Consider the following 20432-nt stretch of genomic DNA (forward strand, 5'->3'; position numbering starts at 1 on the left):
GCTAAAGAGGTGAAAACAAGGGTAAAGTTAAATAAACCGTCATAGAAGAAAATGTCATGCACGAGAAGAAGGAATATACATGCTTGTTGCAGACTTGACTGAAGGTCCAGATAAACTGCCAGCCGCTGCAGTTACACAATATACCCCTGAAGCATATATGATATAAGAAGAAACATATCTCAGAGTGCAATTCATATGAGACAGAAAAAACGCCTGTAGCTGCTGCCTCTGCAAGTAGATCAGCTGAGACTCTTGCGCTTGACGCAGGAGCCACTAGTAATCACACCCCGGCGCTGAGAAGGAACGCGTTGCCTACCCGTCCTTGCTGAGCTCTCTGTGCTGCTGTACCCCAGAAACAACGCTTCGCGCCGTTTTTTTTTTAAACAGCATGCCGCTGCCAAACACGAGGAAAACTGAGAAGCAAACCTCCAAGTAAGAAATATCACTCGTTAAGGCCATGGGGACCGTAAGAATTAAGTCTTTCTCATTCATTTTTTTTAAAACAAAGAACTGGCAATGAAACACAACAAAACTGCCTGCTCAAAAGCAGCCTGGGGAAAGGAAAGGCTTCACAATTTAACTTCTCTTTTTTTTTTTTTAAGGTAAAAACTAAAAGTGTCTGCCTCTCCCAAAGGCAATACACCTTTCTAACAAAAGGGTAGCCCTTCCCAGCTAAGTATGGGAGATAGGGAGGAAGGGGGGGGGGGGGGGGGGGAGGGACTCAGGGCACCCAAGTGTAACACCCCAGAGGCTGGAAAAGAAAGAAAAGAAATACCTATCTGCCAAGCCTCTGAGATTCCCCATGCACAGAACTATTATCATTATTATTAATAATATTATTAGCTTCTTAAAGAGAAAAAGAGAGAGAATAATGGGCTCACCTCCTGCCTGCTGGAGACTGAGAAAATACTGAGGCTAGGGTCACATGGCCAGGGCTCTTATTGGCTCTCTAGAGTCACAGTTTTTTTCTCAGTCTCCACCTGCTGGAAGGCGAGCACAACCCATCAGTCCAATCCTGGTCCGTTCCGGAGGGACGCTAAGGAAGTATAATTTTAAGAACATAAGAATAGCTATAATTGGTCAGAACAACGGTTCATCTAGCTCGTATCCTGCTTCCAGCATTGGCCAATCCCAAGTCACAAATACCTGGCAGAATCTCAATTAGTAGCACCATTCCATGCTACCAATCCCAGGGCAAGCAGTGACTTTCCCAAGTCCATTCCAATAATAGACTATGGACTTTTCCTCCAGAAACTTGTCCAAACCTTTTTTAAACCCAGATATGCTAACTGCCATTACCACATTATCCAGCAGAGAGATCCAGAGCTTAACTATTCTTTGAGTGAAAAAATATTTCCTCCTATTTGTTTTAAAAGTATTTCTATGCAATTTCATTGAGTGTCCCCTGGTCTTTCTACTTTTTCAATGAGTGAAAAATCGATTAACTTAAACACCACTCAGGATTTTGTAGACCTCAATCATATCCCCCCGCGACCATCTTTTCCAAGCTGAAGAGCCCTAACCTCTTCAGACTTTCCTCATACAAGAGGAGTTCCATCCCCTTTATCATTTTGGTCGCTCTTCTATGAACCTTTTCTAATTCCGCTATATCTTTTTTGAGATACGGCGACCAGAACTGAACGCAATACTCAAGGTGTGGACATACTATGGAGTGATACAAAGGCATTACAGTATTTTTGGTCTTATTCACCATCCCTTTCCTAATAATTCCTGGCATCCTGTTTGTTTTTTGGCTGCTGCCGCACACTGAGCAGAAAATTTCAGCATATTATCTATGACGACACCCAGATCTTTTTCTTGAGTGCTGACCATCAAGGTGGACCCTAGCATCAGGTAACTAAGATTCGGATTATTCTTTCCAATGTGCATCACCTTGCATTTGTCCACATTAAATTTCATCTGCCATTTGGATGCCCAGTCTTCCAGTTTCCTAAGATCTTCCTGCAGTATTTCACAGTCCGCAAGTGTTTTAATAACCTTGAATAGTTTTGTATCATCTGCAAATCTGATAACCTCACTCGTTGTTCCGATTTCCATATGTATAATTATGGTACAGCCAGAGACCCCCCCCCCACTGGAATGGTGGCGGGCCCAGTCATAGAGCTCAGGCCATTACAGACCTTGGCTGAGTCAGAAATCTGATGGCTGACATAACTGGGAGCTTACTGGAAAAGTATGGCCTAGTTGTTAGCACAGATAGAGGCCTGATGGTAAAGTCAAGTGTAGTTGTCTGGCTTAGGAAAAGGCCTGAATGACTTAAATTGGAAAGTTAGGTCAAGGAAAAAATGAAACAAAATGGAAGATTAGAGAATTAAAATGGAAACTATCAGTTACAAAGTGGACTTTTCTCTAATCTAAGTTAGAAAAACAAGTTGAGAAATGAATGTGTCATGCCAGGTGCAAGGAAATGATTAAGAAAAAGGGGTGTCAACTTTGCAATTGGGCAAGATTGCTAGCTAGCTTGGGATAAACAACTTAACATGGTAGCTTATGGGCCCCATTACTTAGAATGGAGATATGAGAATATATAAGGTGGGTAGATTTTGGGTGTGCCAGAAGACCTTCTGACTTGCTACACGAAGTGCTGTCCGGCCGTCCACCTATCTGCTTGTATTCCTGATCCTACTGTGTTATTGTGGTAAGATATAATAAAGGTAATTACCCTTGCTATCTGTCTTCTCTCCTTCTTAACTAATGACTAGCAGGATGCTTAACCTCCTGAGCCTAAATTAGTTATGGGTAGGACCCTTACACATCTACTGATATTCACGGATATCAGGAGTCAGATGAAAGAGGTCATGTTAGAGGAATATATTTTAAGCCTTCTGGGAGACTCCCCTCGTCCATTTGGACACATGTCCATGGGAGAGGGGCAATTCTTCCCGGGATAGAAAGGAAGAATTAAAACACATATCATTTATAAATATGTTAAATAGCACCGGTCCCAGTACAGATCCCTGTGGCACTCCACTGTTCATCCTCCTCCATTGAGAGAAATGACCATTTAATCCTACCCTCTGTTTTCTGTCCAATAACCAATTCATAGTCCACACCAGAACCTTGCTTCCTATCCCATGAATCTTTAATTTTCTCAGTCTCTCATGAGGAACTTTATCAAAAGCTTTCTGAAAATCTAGATACACTACATCAACTTTGTACTTTGGGAACTTAAAGATTGGGGTTTAAAGGAAGAATTGTAGGTTAGTGATAGGCAGAATAAAAATATAAAAAAAGCAAACTTTATCAACTAATCTCCATACTCTTTTCCTCCTAGTTTTAAAACTTGAACTTTGTACCACAGCATTAACAGATAGCCTCTAGCAGGCACTTCAGGACCTAGTTTAGCATTTTTTTTTTTTGGGGGGGGGGGAGAGAGAAAACCTAGCGTTAGTAACTAGTTTCCATAGCGTACAACCCTTTCTCCATAGTTTTAAACTTATATTCTCTCTAGAAGCAGACATTTTTCCCATGATTTTAAACAAACATTTTCTAGAAGTAGAAACTTAACAGCCAAAGAACTTTAAAAGGATAGACAGAAGGCTCAAATCTTGTTCTAAAAGGCAGTTATTTTCTGTTCTTTGGTTGCTGGAGAGGTAGCACTGTTACTGACCAGTGGCGTACCAAGGGGGGGGGGGGGGGGGCGGTGGGGCGGTCCGCCCGAGGTGCATGCCACTGGAGGGGTGCCAAGCGCCTGTTGGCTGAGTCCACTCGTTCCCTCCCTGCTGCTCCCTCTGCGCAGAACAGGTTACTTCCTGTTCCGGGGCAGAGGGAGTAGCAGGGAGGGAATGAGCGGACTCGGCCAACAGGCGCACGGCACCCCCCCCAGCAGGTAAAAATGCACCCGGGGGGGGGGGGGGAGGGTGTAATTTCGCCAGTTTGGGGGGGGGGGGCGCGCATCGGCGATCCGCCCCGGGTGTCAGGCAGTCTAGGAACGCCACTGTTACTGACCTCAACAGTGGCGTAGCAAGGGCGGTGGGGGCGGTCCGCCCCGGGTGTCATCGGGTGGGGGGTGCTCCACTCCCGCTGCTCCGCCTTTAAAATTTTTTTTCAAAGCGCCGGAGAGTGGCAGGCAGCGCGCCTCGCATCTGCCCTGCTAGTAAAGAAGATCTCGCTGACGTCGTCACCCTTCCCACATTGAGTCCCGCACCCCTCTAAGGCAACTTCCTATTAGCGCGAGGGCAGGCGGGACTCAGTGTGGGAAGGACAACGACGGAGATCTTCTTTACTAACAGGGCAGACGCGAGGCGCGCTGCCTGCCACTCTCCGGCGCTTCAAAAAAAAACATTTTAAAGCAGGACAGGGTAGGAGCAGCAGGAGAACGGATCTCAGCTGTCGGGTCGGGGGGGGGGGGGGGACTCAGAGGGGAGAAGGAGATTGGGGAGGGGTGGGGGAGCTCAGAGGGGTGCTTAAAGGGGATTAGGGAGGGTGGGGGAGCTCAGAGAGGGGAGAAGGTGATTGGGGAAGGGTGGGGGAGCTCAGAGGGGTGCTTAAAGGGGATTAGGGAGGGTGGGGGAGCTCAGAGAGGGGAGAAGGGGATTGGGGAAGGGTGGGGGAGCTCAGAGGGGTGCTTAAAGGGGATTAGGGAGGGTGGGGAGCTCAGAGAGGGGAGAAGGGGATTGGGGAGGGGTGGGGGAGCTCAGAGGGGTGCTTAAAGGGGATTAGGGAGGGTGGGGGAGCTCAGAGAGGGGAGAAGGGGATTGGTGAAGGGTGGGGGAGCTCAGAGGGGTGCTTAAAGGAGATTAGGGAGGGTGGGGGAGCTCAGAGAGGGGAGAAGGGGATTGGGGAAGGGTGGGGGAGCTCAGAGGGATGCTTAAAGGGGATTAGGGAGGGTGGGGGAACTCAGAGAGGGAAGAAGGGGATTGGGGAAGGGTGGGGGAGCTCAGAGGGGTGCTTAAAGGGGATTAGGGAGGGTGGGGAGCTCAGAGAGGGGAGAAGGGGATTGGGGAGGGGTGGGGGAGCTCAGAGGGGTGCTTAAAGGGGATTAGGGAGGGTGGGGAGCTCAGAGAAGGGAGAAGGGGATTGGTGAAAGGTGGGGGAGCTCAGAGGGGTGCTTAAAGGGGATTAGGGAGGGTGGGGGAGCTCAGAGAGGAGAATTGGGGAAGGGTGGGGAGCTCAGAGAGGGGAGAAGGGGATTGGGGAGGGGTGGGAGAGCTCAGAGGGGTGCTTGAAGGGGATTAGGGAGGGTGGGAGAGCATCAAGGAGGGGAGAAGGGGATTGGGGAGGGGTGGGGGAGCTCAGAGGGGTGCTTAAAGGGGATTAGGGAGGGTGGGGGAGCTCAGAGAGGGGAGAAGGGGATTGGGGAAGGGTGGGGGAGCTCAGAGGGGTGCTTAAAGGGGATTAGGGAGGGTGGGGGAGCTCAGAGGGGTGCTTAAAGGGGATTAGGGAGGGTGGGGAGCTCAGAGACGGGAGAAGGGGATTGGGGAGGGGTGGGGTGGGGGAGCTCAGAGGGGTGCTTAAAGGGGATTAGGGAGGGTGGGAGAGCATCAAGGAGGGGAGAAGGGGATTGGGGAGGGGTGGGGGAGCTCAGATGGGTGCTCAGAGAGGGGAGAAGGGGAGGGGGAGAGGAGTGCTCAGATGGGAAAAGGGGTCTGAAGCTGGAACTGGGGTCTGACAAGGGGGCAGGAGGGAAAATGGGTCCATGCCTGGGGCAGGTGGGAGAATGGGTCTGGGGCTGAAAAGGGGGGATGCAAGGCATGTGGTGGATGAAGGGGGCTGAAACTGTGGGAACTAGGGACTTTAAAGGGGACAGGGAGAACTGGCTAGGGCTGAAGCTCGGGACTGGTGAGAGAAAAGGGCTGGGGTTGAAACTAGGGGCTGAAAAGAGGACAGGGAGAAGTGGCTGGGGGCTGAAGCTTGGGACTGATGGGAGAAAAAGGCTGGGGACTGGTAGGATAGTGGGGCTGAAAAGGGGAGCAGGTGGGAGATGTGGGCTGGGGCTGGAATAAGGGGGCTGGAACTGGGGGCTGAAAAGAGGGGGCAGAGAGAGAGGGGACAGAAGGGGGGAGCGTGAGGGAGGGCAGACCTTGGATGGATGGTAGAGGGAGGGCAGACGGATTGAAGGGGCAGAGAGAAAGGGCAGATGGTGGGTGGAAGGGGAGAGAGAAAGAGGGCACACTGGGGCAAATGGTGGATGGAAGGGGCAGAGATAGAGGGCAGATGTTGATTTAAGGGGGAGAGAGATGGCAGACTGGGGCAGATGGTGCATGGAAGGGGCAGAAGGGGATGGAAGGGAGAGAGGGCAGACAGTGGATGGAAGGGGCAGAGAGAGAGGACTGACACTGGATGGCAGAGAGAGACCGAAGACAGATGCTGGATAGAAGGAAGACAAGATGAGGAAAGCAGAAACCAGAGACAACAAACTGTAAATATATATTTTTATTTTTTTGCTTTAGGATAAAGTAGTATTGTAGCTGTGTTAATAAATGTTTATAATAGAACATGTAAATAAGGTAATCTTTTTATTGGACTAATTTTAATACATTTTACTTTCGGAGAACAAAACCCCCTTCCTCAGGTCAGGATAGGACACTGTAACAGTACTATATTGAATTGACCTGAGGAAGGAGGTTTTGGCCTCTGAAAGCTAAATGTATTAGTCCAATAAAATGATATTATTTGTTTTATTTCTGTTTGTTAATTTGTAAAGTGGTGATTGGTATTTGTTAGTTTTTTCAAATTTACATCTGCTGTCTTTATATTTTGCACAGTACTAGAGGACATTTTCTGTTTCTGTGGTGTTGCATTGTATGCAGAGTCTGGCATTGGGGGTTCAGTTTAATTTTTGTCTAAATAGAAAGTTTATGATTACTTATTCTATAGTGGATTAGGGTGTATCTGTATTTGTGAAAAAGACATGGCTTTCGGTTGGCATTGACAGTGCAGGATCGACGATCTGTACTAATCTGTCTGTTTTCGTTTTACAATAGGTGAATTGATGTTCTAGTGCTCACTGTAGTGTTTAAGATGCTTTCCTTTTCCTTGTGTGACTCGTACAAATTACTGCTTATGGTATGGTAGAATTGCTCTATACGTCCTGAGTGTTTTGTATTCTCAGTATGCCTAGTACTGGATTTCGGGGGGGGGGGGGGGGGGTGTTAAAAAATGACCGGCCCCGGGTGTCAACTACCCTAGCTACGCCACTGGACCTCAATTAGATGTTAATTAAGGTGTGAGGAAGAAGAGTATTTGCAGAGGTTACTAAGGGCAACCTGATTACTGAGTTAGCTTGAAAAGGCCTGTTTGAAGCAGTCCTCTTAGATTCAAAACTATATAAAGAGGAAAGGTCCCACTGAACTTTCTTTCTGAGAAGTTCTGAGAGAAGAGGACATTTCTCTGGCAAGTGAACATTATATTTTGCTTTGTGCTTTGGGAACTTAAACACTGGGGTTTAAAGGAGGAATTATAGGTTAGTGATAGGCAGAATAAAAATATAAAAAAAGGAAATTATCAACTAATCTCCATACTCTTTGCCCCCTAGTTTTAAAACTTGAACTTTATATCACAACATTAACAGATAGCCTCTAGCAGGCACTGCAGGACCTCTCTCCTCCAAGGCAGCACAGGGGCTGCCAGACTGGAGGTGGTATTTCACTACAACGTCCCGGTAGGTGTTCTCTATGTAGCTCTCTATCTCCCTCAGCTCCACCAAGTCTGCTACTCTAGCAGAAGGATCTTATAGGTGATACGGTGAGGGACAGGTATCCAATAGGAGGCTTTTTTTTTTGAGGTATGAAGCCAAAACCACAATACCTCTCACACTTTTCGACCTTCATATCAGTTGCTTCCTTTAAGTACCTAGGGGATCATCATTGATTCAATGCATGCATTTGACCAGCAGATTTCTAAGGTTGTAAAAAACAGATTTTTCTGGCTTTGGAGATTATGCTCAATTAGACACTTTAATTCATGTATCTATCATATCTCAAATAGATGGAGAACTGATGGTGGACTACCGAGAGTAATTTAACCAATCTTTGGATGATTGCAATTTTTATAAGCTGAATCAGTGTTGATATAAGCTATTATAAACTCTTCTGTCTTGGGGCCAGCTATGCTATGTATTACATGATGAATTATAATGTTTATATGGTTAGAATTTTGTGTGAATGGAATCCACGAGTATTTGATGAGTGCTGTATGAGTGGTGAGACTGTAGTGTGTGGATAGTAATTTACAAGTTTTAACCATTATATATTGTGCAATAGTAGGTTTAGATATTTGAAAAATAATAAAAATATGGAATTGTGCATAGCTATTCTGTGAATAGATTATTGCAATACAGTTTACGCAGGGCTGCCTCAGTCCCAACTCAGTTGACATAAAAAACTTTACAAAATTCTTCTGTTCCGTCTGCTATGTAGGGCTAAACGATTTGATCCAACCATCCCTTTACTAGCAAAGATACACTGGCTTCCACCTTTCTATTGTGTGCAATTTAAGGTCTACATCTTGCTCATAAAACCCTCCAGCTCAACAATCCTCCTTACTTGGCCTCATTGATTATGCCATACACCCCTTCTGGTATCCTTAAGATCATTCAATGCTAACAAATTAGTACTGCCTCTCCAAAACAAGTCCACTATGAATCTACTCATCATTCTACATTCTTTTTCCTAGCCACTTCCCTTTGCAACAACTTACCTGCAGATATCAGATCCAAACTCTCCCTGCCCTGATTTAAAACAAGACTTAAATTTTCTTCCAGAAGGCCTTTAGTTTTCCACCTGACTGTGCTGGCCCTGTGGTCATATGCAGAGACACAGTAGTTGAAATCTGTTTCCTTACCCCCCTTCATCCCCTACTATTCTCTTCTCTTTGTGTGAATGTCTCTTTACTAACTTAAACTGAGTTTCTTTCTGTTTTTAATGTTATAATTGTACACTGCTTTGACCCCTTCCTAAGCTAAGGTGGAATATCAAGACTACAATAAATGTAAGCATACTTGCTCTGGCGGAGGTGATGGTCTTCCATTAACCATCTCCCTTATTCTATATGAAGGTGTTCTCTGCTCATACCACCTGCTGTATATAAAACAAACTGCTGAGTTTGCTCTGTATCTCTATTCTCTTATACTGTATTTCCTTGGAAATATGCCTCTCCTCTCACCCTGCATAGGTAGGAAGAAGAAAGGAGGCTTGGAAGACTAAGACCAAGGAGAATTAACTTGCTGGGCCCAAGGATGCTCTTCTTGTTACAGTGGTTTCTATTTTTAATTTTTTTAATTTTGAAAAGCCAGAGTAAACCTATAGTCCATCTAGTGCCTACATCCATTTCCAGGGTAGGCTGCAGAGCCACTGCTTGAGGGATGTGAAGGCTCTTCCCTTGTAACAAGAAATGGCAATGCCATGCAAGGCGCTTGATGGCCAGCATACAGGCTGGCCTGGACTGGTGCCCTGACTAGGTCCAAGGGACCAGAGGCACACTGTATCCAAAAAGAAGGTATTACCTCCAAGGTTGAAGCCGCCCCACTGCTAAGGCAAACAAAATCTAGAGAACAACTGAAATCACTTGACATTACTTCCCTACAGCAGAAGACCCAGGGCAAGGAGATAGAATGGGCTACAGAGGCAGCTGCCAGGTAGGTTAAGGAGAGGACTACCTCCTGAGTACCCTAATTTGCATCAAGGATCCTAGGTAACTAGCATGCCCAAAGTATCATGTGCAAGCTGGTTCTCAACCTGGGACATTCAAATAAGAAGGCAGGCAATTTCCAAGGAGAGCTAGCCTAGAGTCAAGGACTGCAAAGTGTTACCCGCCATTGTCTTGATTTTTTTTTTTATCTCATGCTATTCTTCATCCACTTCAATCTGGTTTTTGCCTTCTACATTCAACTGGAACAGCCCTTGCTAAAGTCTCCAATGACCTGTTCCTGGCCAGATCCAAAGACCTATCTTCATCCTTCTTGATCTATCTGCTGCTTTTGACACTGTTGATCACCACCTACTCCTTGATATGCTGGCCTCACTTGGATTTCAGGGCTCTATTTTTTCTTGGTTTTCTTCTTATCTCTCTCATCGCACTTTTAGTATATGCTCTGGTGGATCCTCCTCCGCTTCTATCTCAGGGCTCTTAGGACCTCTTTTCTCCATCTATACTTCTTTCCTTGGTGCTCTGATCTCCCATGGTTTTCAGTATCACCTTTATGCTGACGACTCCAAGATCTACCTCCCCAAACCAGAAATTTAAGCAGGAATCCAGGCCCAAGTAGTATCCTGCCTGTCTGGCATTGCTGCCTGGATGTCTCACCGCCATCTGAAACTAAACAAGGCCAAGACTGAGCTGCTTATCTTTCCCCCTAAACCCACTTCTCCTCTTCCTCCATTCTCTAATCTCTGTGGATAACACTCTCATCCTCCTAGTCTCATCAGCTCGTAACCTTAGGGTCATCTTTGACTCCTTTCTCTCTTTCTCTGCACATATCCATAGACTGCTAAAACCTGTAATTTCTTTCTCTATAATATCACCAAAATTTGTCCCTTCCTTTCTGACCACATTACCAAAAATCCTTATCCACATTCTTATCACCTCTCACTTGGACTACTGCAACTTGCTTTTCACAGGTTTCCTACTAAGTCATCTCTCAATCTGTTCAAAATTCTGCTACATGACTTAAATTCTTCCAGTCTCGCTATGCTTATATTAACCCTTAATTGGCTTCATATCCGTTTCCACATACAATTCAAACTCCTCTTATTGACTTACAAGTGCATTCACTTGGCAGCTCCTCAGTACCTCTCCACTCTTATCTCTCCCTTGTGACAAGGCTACATCCCCGATGTATAGAGTGAAGCAGCAAAACCATGAACTACATATCCCAGAATGCATTTCCAGTCCTAGCAGTGACAGCCAGGGGATAGGCAAGCTGGCCATATACCGTTTCTGACCACAAGAGGGAGGGTGAATGAAGGAGCCAGTTCCCTTGGACCCGCAATCAGTATATCATGCTGCCCACCTGTAATAGTGAGGGGTGGGCTGAGAAGCAGGAGGAGGACTGGATGGAAGAGGGAATTAATCAGCCTGAGCAGGGGAAGAACGCCGAACGGAATTGGAGCTTGAGAGCTGAGGAAGGCAGCCCCTGAAGGTTTGGAAACCTACATGGTTTTGGAATTTATTTTGGTTTAAAGCCTGTTTTTCTTTTGGGAGACCTGTTTGCTTTGGCGAAACCATGAATGGTGGGGGAATTACTAACCTGTTTTGGAACCTGATTATTTTGAGAACCTCTGAAGTTGGAAGGCTTGCTTATGAAGGAGGGCTGCCTGGTGGGAAGAGGGGTTCAGTTCAGGAGGAGAGAAGCAGTTGCAGGCTGAAAATCCTTGGGCAAGAGAGGTCCCTAAAGTACTGTTCAGTTCAGGAGGAGAGGAGCAGTGCAGGCTGAAAATCCTTGGGCAAGACAGGTCCCTAAAGTACTGAAGCAGGCTGAAATACCTTGCGTGGGAGGAGGGCCCAAAAGTATTGAACCTCCTGAAAGTAAAGGCTGCTGGATGATTAAGTGTTTGTCTTGAGGGGAAATCCTGCTTGTGGGACAAGTACTATTTGTTTGCTACTGACTGGGACAAAAAAGTAGAGATTTCCAAAGGACTATTGCATTCCCCTCAGGGAAGGGGGCAAAGTCTTTGTATAATTGGCTGATGTACTAAGCAAGGCAGAACAGCCCTGCCTGAGAAGCAAGTCTCTACTCTGGAGTGAAGTTTTGTTTATGAATCTGGAAAATAAAGGAATGTTTTGAAGTATTTCCTGGTGGCAGTTTTGTGAAGTTCTGGCTATTCATGAGAGGCAGCTTCCTCCCCCATACTGGAGCAGCGGGCCCGTTTACACCCTACACTACTTCCCTGGAACTCTGTTCATTGGGTAAATCTTTTATCTGTACTTTTCTCCTCCACTGCCAACTCCATTCCTTTGATCTTCCTGCACCATAATGCCTGGAATAGACTTCCTGACTCAGTATGTCAAGATCCAGCTCTGACCGTGTTCAAATCTAGGCTAAAAGCCCACCTGTTGAAGCTCCTTTTAATTCCAAACTCCTATTCACTTGTTCAGTACCCATGTCTGTTTTATCATTTACACCTTAATTCCCTTATCCCTTATTTGTCTTGTCTGTCTGTTTTGATTAGATTGTAAGCTCTGCTGAGCAGCGACTATCTCTAACATTTTCAGTGTACAGTGCTGCGTACATCTAGTAGTGCTATAGAAATGATAAGTAGTAGTATTATTTGAAGAGCATCACTTACACCCCACAAGGGCAGGGCCTCCTGCAGATAACTAGGAGTGATCCAACAGGCAGCAAGCAGTTTGGCCCCAAGACTGCTGGGTCTAGGAACCACTTACTAGGGGGCAGAGAGACTGATACCCCACTTCAGGCACAGGCAGCTCCTTGTGACTCTGGGCAAGTCACTTAACCCTCCATTGCCCCATGTAAGCCACAGTGAGCCTGCCATGAGTGGGAAAGCGCAAGGTACAAATGTAACAAAAAAAAAAAAACAAGGGAAAATCTCCACTGGGCTATGAAGGAAATGCCGCAGCTGGGCTCTCAAGGGCATGGTACAAACAAAGAATTAGAGGGACCTACTCTGGGGAGGGTTTACTCTATGACTTCAGTTTTGTGGTTTTTTTTTTTTTAAAGATTACCCCAGGACTGGGCTAAGCCCAGCAACACAGCAGGCACCCTTTCTGGTTGCTAAGGGGGGGGGGGGGGGGGGGGGGGGGGGGGCGGGAATCACTAAAACCACTACCCAAAAGGGGAAGTGGCTATGAGATCCGGTAGCCTGTTGATCCACCAACAGCAGGGGAAGTGAGCATGCTGATAACAGGCTGCCAAGATACACTGGTCCCACATGCGGGAATGCAGCTGACCTCCCGGAAACAATAATAAAGTCACCTGGTTAAGGTTACGTCCCTGATTATCTAGTGGAGTTATATACTGTGGGAGCAACGGTTTGTTCTCTTAGATCTAGGGACCATTTGCTTCACATACTGTGAAGTATGTGAAGTACAAGTCCAGTCATAGTTCTGGTTTTGTTTACTGCTCTGTGCAATGTTGGAATTCCTTTCCTTTGGAGTTGATAATGTTTGAGTCCTATTGAGATTTCATAAGCTGTTAAATACTTATTTTCTATTTATTTTTTGTAATTTTTTGAGATAGCTTGGATAGTTTATATATGATTTAGTAGTTTTGTATTTTTTTCTAGTGATGGCTTACTCTTCATTTGAATTGTAATCTGCATTAATCCTTAATTGTATTGTATTTCCACCAAGCTCATAGCATAAAGGATTTCTGGTCCTTTTTCTGACAGGTTCACCACTGCCACCATTACTAGAACTGCTGAGAACAGGAAAGGAACAATGCTATCACCTGTCACGGCTATGTCAGTACACTAACAGACTGTAAATGATGTTCTTCTAGATCATGGAACACAGTCTGGGGCCAGCCATTCTTTCTGGCTATTGGGACATACTAGACAAGGGGTCTTCAGATAAAATATGTCTACTGTATTAGGAATAAATGTACAGTGCAGCCAGTGGACATGGCACAGATTGATAATGCAACCTGCTGAAACTCTGAAGTCAGTGAGGCAGAATGGAAACTGGCTGGAGACTGCCAACTGTTTTCAATTGCTTAACAGTATAGTCATGCAACACTCACCTTCTAGAATGGAAGGTCTTAGATTTGTCTCCAAAATGTCCAGTCTGTTGTATTTGTAAATCTACCCAAAAAAGGTAATAGTAATGTTAGTTTATTCTATAATATCTTTCATAGAAAAGTCTCTAAATGCGGTTTATGATCACAAATATATGTACAAGAAAAAAAAATGTAAATAAACTGTATGCTTAGAAAATCAAAACAAAGATTAGCACTCAGACAAGAGAAAAGAGAGGTGAGCCTTAAAATGGGATCAGAAAAGAAGGAAAATAAGGCTTATCATTCAAGCAAACACTGATTTATGTTCTATATAGTCCTCTTAAGAAAATTTAGTCACAGGCTTAAAATGGGAAAAGCCAAATGGTGCCCATTATCACCATGTGAAAGCTTTTGCTCCCTGTCACGTAATGCCTAAGCGTTACCCCTAGCACCCACCTGGGGTTAAACCTGCGGCCACCTAGAGGATCTGTCCAGCACTGTCCAGGCCCGCTTGCACCTGTGCACATGCTCCTACACTGGCATACCCTCCACCCGACTAGGTCCTGCCTGCCTCTAGGTGAGTCTCCCACCTATAAGTTATTTCTCTGGAGGTTTCTAAGGACAATGAGGTCATAATCCCAGGGGTCCCACAGTTCCTAGAAAACACCAACAGACCGAGAACACAAACCACCAGGATTCTTAGTCAGTCCAGGAAAACAGAGCTAATAAACTATTAGGTTTACTAGCATTAAAAAGGTAGAACAGTGAATGGTAAAAAAAAAAGTGTAAACAGAAAGCAGTAACAGGTAAAAAAAAAAACCCAACAATATTAAAACTAACTAAACACTTCTTACTACCTAAGTAGTACCTGGGGAGTTCAGGAAAAAAACTGCTCAAAGGATTTGAACAGGGTCACAGTGCAGAGGTTCCCACTCTCCACACTCCCACTCTGAGATTGGAGAAATTCCAGTACACTCTGGCTACATCTTGGGTTTGAGGTAGAGAGCTGCACGGCTTCCGTCCCCGCGGGATTCCCGCAGGGACGGAGGCAGTTCCTGCGGGGTTCCCGCGGGGATGGAAGCTGTTCTGCGGGGTTCCCGCGGGGACGGAGTCAGTTCCTGCGGGGTTCCCGCGGGGATGGAACCAGTTCTGTGGGCTTCCCGTGGAATTGTAAGCTCCACCTGCACCAGCCTCTCATCTACCGAATACCAATTTCTTTGAGTGCTGTCTCCTCCTCCTCCTCCTCTTTGCTTTAACAGCATAAATGTGGAAAGTCTTCCATTAAGGAGGTGGTAGAGTCACAAATGATGACGGAATTCAAAAAGGCATGGGATGAACACAGAGGATCTCTAATTAGAAAATGGAAGTTATATAAAACCTAACCTTAAATGGCTGCATGTGTGTGGATGTGTCAAGTGACGCTTAGATGGGGACTCTGGCTGTGATGAACTAGAGCTGATACCTGGCAGACTTGTATGGTCTGTGTCTCATACATGGCAATCTGGTGTAGGATGGGCTGGAAAGGGCTTAGACAGCAACTTCAGTGGCTGGAACATGAGGACAGTGCTGGACAGACTTTTATGGTCTGTGTCCCACAAATGAGAACATGAATAGGCTGGAGTGGGCTTCGATGGCAACTCCAGCAGTTGGAACATAAGGATGGGGCCAGATAGACTTCTGTAGTCTTTGTTCCAGAAACACGAAAGAAAGACCATAATCAAGTATATAATATCACACTCGTTGATTTAATGATGAATTGATCATGAGTGTGACTATTGGGCAGAGTGGATGGACCGTTCAGGTCTATTTGCTGTCACTTACTATGTTACTATTAATCCTCTTTGCTCCCAGGCTGGTGCACAGACCTCAGCTCTGACACAGGCACGAGAATCAGATGTCACCTGACCTACTGGCGCGTGCATGTGGCGACCTCTCAGCACACACTGCCAGTGAATCAGAGACAAATCTTACATGTGCGCACCAGAGTGTTCCAAGTTCCAACTTCCGTTCCTTCCTTGCCTACAGTGCTGTGGCTCAAATCCAGAGAGAGACTGAGGGAGCTGACTGGAACTTTCTTTTATGTACTATTAAATTCTTATGGGGATGGGTGGGGATGGTTTAAATTCTTGCGGGGACGGGTGGGGACGGGTTGGGATGGTTTAAATTTTTACGGGGATGGGTGGGGATGGGTAAGATTCCAGTGGGGATGGGTGGGGACGGGTAAGATTCCAGCGGGGACGGGCGGGGATGGGTAAGATTTCTGTCCCCGTGCAACTCTCTAGTTTGAGGGTCAAACAGGGCCCAGAGCATGAACACTAAGGGTTTATGGCCAATGGCACTGCAGGTTACTCTCCCCACAGGGGTTTCTCTCTTTTTGACAAGCTGACAAGAAAGCAGTCCTCTGCTGAAGCTTTAAAGCAGAGGACAGACACCACTTTCTAGCAAACAAGGGAAATGCACTGAAGAGGAAATATAAAACAACATTACAGGTCATAGACAAGAAAGTCCCGTTTCACCACATTCCCCAAAAAATTATTTTGAAAACTTACCAATCTCAAGGCTTCTTCCCAGGCACCTCCTTCTAGTAGCAATATTATGGCTTCTTCATAGTCCTAAACATGAAGAATATTAAGATATCAGATAACCTCTGTACACTGCCCTTCATACAACTTGCTCACTCATGGTACAATTTATACAAAAAGCACCATGGAAAAGGCACCTCATATGTAAATAAAGCTACATCAGGCAAAATAAACGAAAACTGCTTCTCAAAATAAATACACATTTCGAGAGTTAAAAAAAAATCTCACAGTACAACGCATGAAAAGGTTATGTCCATTTGGGTTCAGAAAAGCAAATACTTGATGGCTGCCAATACATTAATGGCCATAAAAATGTGTGTATTAGAAGCTAATTGAAGATTTTCAAACTAAATGGATCCGGGTTATGAAACATCTTTCTAATGCACAGGACACAAAGGGGGGCAATTCTACAACAGGGTGCCTCAATTTAGGCACCCCAGGGACTCACAATAGGAACCTACTCTATAACGGTATCTGAGCACATTGATTCTGTTAAAGAATACTAGTGTAACCCAGTATTAGAACACCTAACATTTATGTGCCCACAGTTACAGCAACCACAGACCTGGCAGACAATGGCAAAGTAAATGTAGCAGGGATATGAGTAAATTACACTACCATGTAAGTTACTGGCATAACTGGGAGACACACCCATGTATTCCTCCCTCTTGCATTTACAAACTATTTAAGTTATGTGCTCCATTGTAGAATAGAACTCACCCTTCTGGAATTTTGTGGCTATATGTACACTTACAATCATAAGTTCTGGCATTCTACACATTTATGTTTACAAGGGGTATTGACTATAGAATTGCCCGTTAAAGTGAAACACAGATGTAGCTTAATTGCTTGCACTAACCTTGGCATATTGCTCTAGGAGCACAGCTGCTTCAGCATGCCTTCTCCGTTCCACCAGCTGCCCTGCATGAAAGAAGAAATTGCAGCTATGCTCTTGTTCAAATACTAGTTCAATCTGCCCAGTTTAAAATCTCTCTCCTCTAACCATATGTTCATATAGAAAAAGCTGACCAAAAGTGAGCTAGGTATAATGCAGGTAAAGGAACTTAACCAGTTAAAACAATATTCTGTACTATCTGATTTAATTTGGCCTAACAAACTGAAGCACTGCCACAACAGGCATAAATCTATCTAACCATATCCACACCTTGCCCCTTGTTCCTAAACTCAGCAATATTAGGGGAGGCAGTCAGAATCCAAATAGCATTAAGAAAAAAAGCATCCAGCGCCAAAACCGGTGTCTCCATTACTGCCCCAGAATCCCCTTTTCCCATAGGTGATCCAAGAACCCAGTGAACCTCACCGTCATTATCTTTATGATGAAAGGCTTGGTAGTATTCACCCCCAGGTATATGTAGATAGATATGCCTATCAGAAGGAAACCTATCACAATTGGGATGGAGTACTATAGGATCAAGTGAACTCCCAGGAGCACTTGAAATTCTATTTAGGGAATAAGACCAATCAATATGCAGAGATAGCTGCTGCATAGCAGCAGTTCAGTCCACCAACAAGAAAGGAATAAAGATCATGATCATCTGCATCAACACTGATTATGTCTGACAAAGCTTCTTGATACACCTACCAACATGGAAAGCCAATGGCATGTTGAATTCAAAAGGGAAACCCGTCATGCATGGGGACCTAATGCTAATCTTGGATTGTTTTGTCAAGGACAATGACATGACCATATACTGGAAAAAGGTGAAATGACTTGCTAAAGTCGATCATCCAGATAAAGTGAGAAATGACCTTGCAGACCAGCTGGCTTAAGAAGGGGCCATGTTGGGTGACCTTTGGCAATGTAAAAATCTGATATCCCTGAATGTGAAAGTAGTCACGAGGCAGCAAGCCAAACATACTGATAACTCACTATTACAGGAGCCTTCTTTCGATCTGGTGACCGTACAGAAAGAGGAACCAGCCATTGAAAAATTCTATTCCTATACTGCATACCCTGAAAAGCACCTTACAACCCTAAATGATTGTCAGGGGGGAAGGGAAGGGAAGGGAAATGGGACTTGATATACCACCTTTCTGTGGTTTTTGCAATTACATTCAAAATGGTTTACATAGCATATTCAGGTACTTATTTGTACCAGGGGCAATGGAGGGTTAAGTGACTTGCCCAGAGTCACAAGGAGCTACAGTGGGAATCGAACTCAGTTTCCCAGGATCAAAGTCCACTGCACTAACCACTAGGCCACTCCTCCACTCCATGATGAATTGAGAGTATTATATACCTATAAAGGGATGTTTCAGATCCATAAAGGCCTCCTAATAAAGGACAAGTAATGAAGGAATTCACCAATCGGTCGTGCCTCAATCTTATCATGGTGTCATGTTACATGCCCACGATGAACCCTGTGCTGGACACTAAGGTGACAAGATTGTATATGAAACCTTGAAACAAGTGGCCTATTGGTCCCACATGGAACAAGATGTAACAACTTACACCAAAGTCTGTTTAACTTGTAGATTCCAACCCTCAGCACCATTCCACTGAGCTCCTGAGAGAGGAGGTCATTACTGTGCTCTGGTCTGATAATCAGAATGAGATGTTCACAGTTGTTTGCATGTTTACTAAGTGGCTTGAGTGTTTACCTGCTCCCAATTATCAACAGGGTTGCTGTGACTTCTGCTGTACAAATCATATATTCAGAAGGTGGAGTTTGCCAATGCAGGTAAGTTCAGAACAGGACCTCATTTCTCAGGTAAGGTCATACATGTTTGGAAAGTACTGGGTGTGGAGAACAGCTATCACATTTCCTATTGCCCACTACCACATATGAATGTGTTACTCATCTACATCAGAATTGCAAAGTGTGTTTCCATTTGCCCAGAGAAATCTTGAATGTGCAGCTAGAGGCCAGAAAGCTTATTATAACATAGTAATATAGTAACATAGTAGATGACGGCAGAAAAAGACCTGCACGGTCCATCCAGTCTGCCCAACAAGACAACTCATGTGTGCTACTTTTGTGTACACCCTACTTTGATTTGTACCTGTGCTCTTCAGGGCACAGACCGTATAAGTCTGCCCAGCACTAGACCCGCCTCCCAACCACCGGCTCTGGCATAGACCGTATAAGTCTGCCCAGCACTATCCCCGCCTCCCACCACCGGCTCTGGCACAGACCGTATAAGTCTGCCCAGCGCTATCCCTGCCTCCCAACCTCCAGTCCCGCCTCCCACCACTGGCTCTGGCACAGACCGTATAAGTCTGCCCCGCACTATCCCCGCCTCCCAACCTCCAGCCCCGCCTCCCACTACCGGCTCTGCTATTATGATTTGCAGACAACAACAAAGAAATATCAGATTGGTGACAAAGTATTTTATTATAATTTTTGCAAATACAAAGCCAAATGATTCAAATTTTTACCCAGCTGGTATGGCTCCTTTGATTAAAATATCACTTGTTGCCTATCACATTTGCATTACTAAGTCAAGTAGCAATGGGGATGTCCTTAAATGGGTTCACGTTAACAAGCTAACTCCATGTCATCCAAGGAAACTTGCCAAAGTAGAGCAGAATGATGAGAGTGATATAGACTCCACTAATGCCAACAGAGTAGGCTGTGCTCTTGTCTTATAGGTAAAGCAGTCTAGGAAGGCCTGATTCTAGAAAACGTCCTATCTATGACTCCTCTGCATGCGCGTCTGATTTACCATGATGTCATAAATGATCCCTGTGTATATTTGCTCTTAATCTATGTTTTCTGTTGTATGGAAGTTCTAATAAGATTTGGACGCAGATCGTTTGATATTTTGGATCCCAGCACATGTACTGTCAAGATATCAAGTACAGAGTGGAGGAGTGGCCTAGTGGCTAGGGTGGTGGACTTTGGTCATGGGGAACTGAGGAACTGAGTTCGATTCCCACTTCAGGCACAGGCAGCTCCTTGTGACTCTGGGCAAGTCACTTAACCCCCCATTGCCCCAGGTACAAATAAGTACCTGTATACAATATGCAAGCTGCATTGAGCCTGCCATGAGTGGGAAAGCGCGGGGTACAAATGTAATAAAAATTATCTTCCATATTCTCCTAACATATGTTCTCCCAGCTGCAGACTTCTTGTTCCTCTTCCTTGTTTCCTGATATAGGCTACTGCACTATGAGACAATGCTTTGGTTTGAAGTAGCTGATGAAACTCTAGGAGAGTTAAGTGGATCGCAATGCTTTTCTAACAGTTGAT

General features: G+C 45.1%; 1 protein-coding gene across 1 annotated transcript in view; it reads right to left on the reverse strand.

Annotated features, from left to right (window-relative positions):
• The window catches only part of ELP1 (elongator complex protein 1), a 1128708-nt gene that overhangs the window by 229350 nt on the left and 878926 nt on the right, over positions 1 to 20432 (reverse strand). The window contains 3 exon segments of the mRNA XM_030194341.1: positions 13661 to 13721; positions 16186 to 16248; positions 17078 to 17139. Coding sequence (XP_030050201.1) covers positions 13661 to 13721; positions 16186 to 16248; positions 17078 to 17139 — 186 coding nt within the window.

This window comes from Microcaecilia unicolor, chromosome 2 (assembly GCF_901765095.1).
Source record: "Microcaecilia unicolor chromosome 2, aMicUni1.1, whole genome shotgun sequence".
Classification (NCBI taxonomy): Eukaryota; Metazoa; Chordata; class Amphibia; order Gymnophiona; family Siphonopidae; genus Microcaecilia; species Microcaecilia unicolor.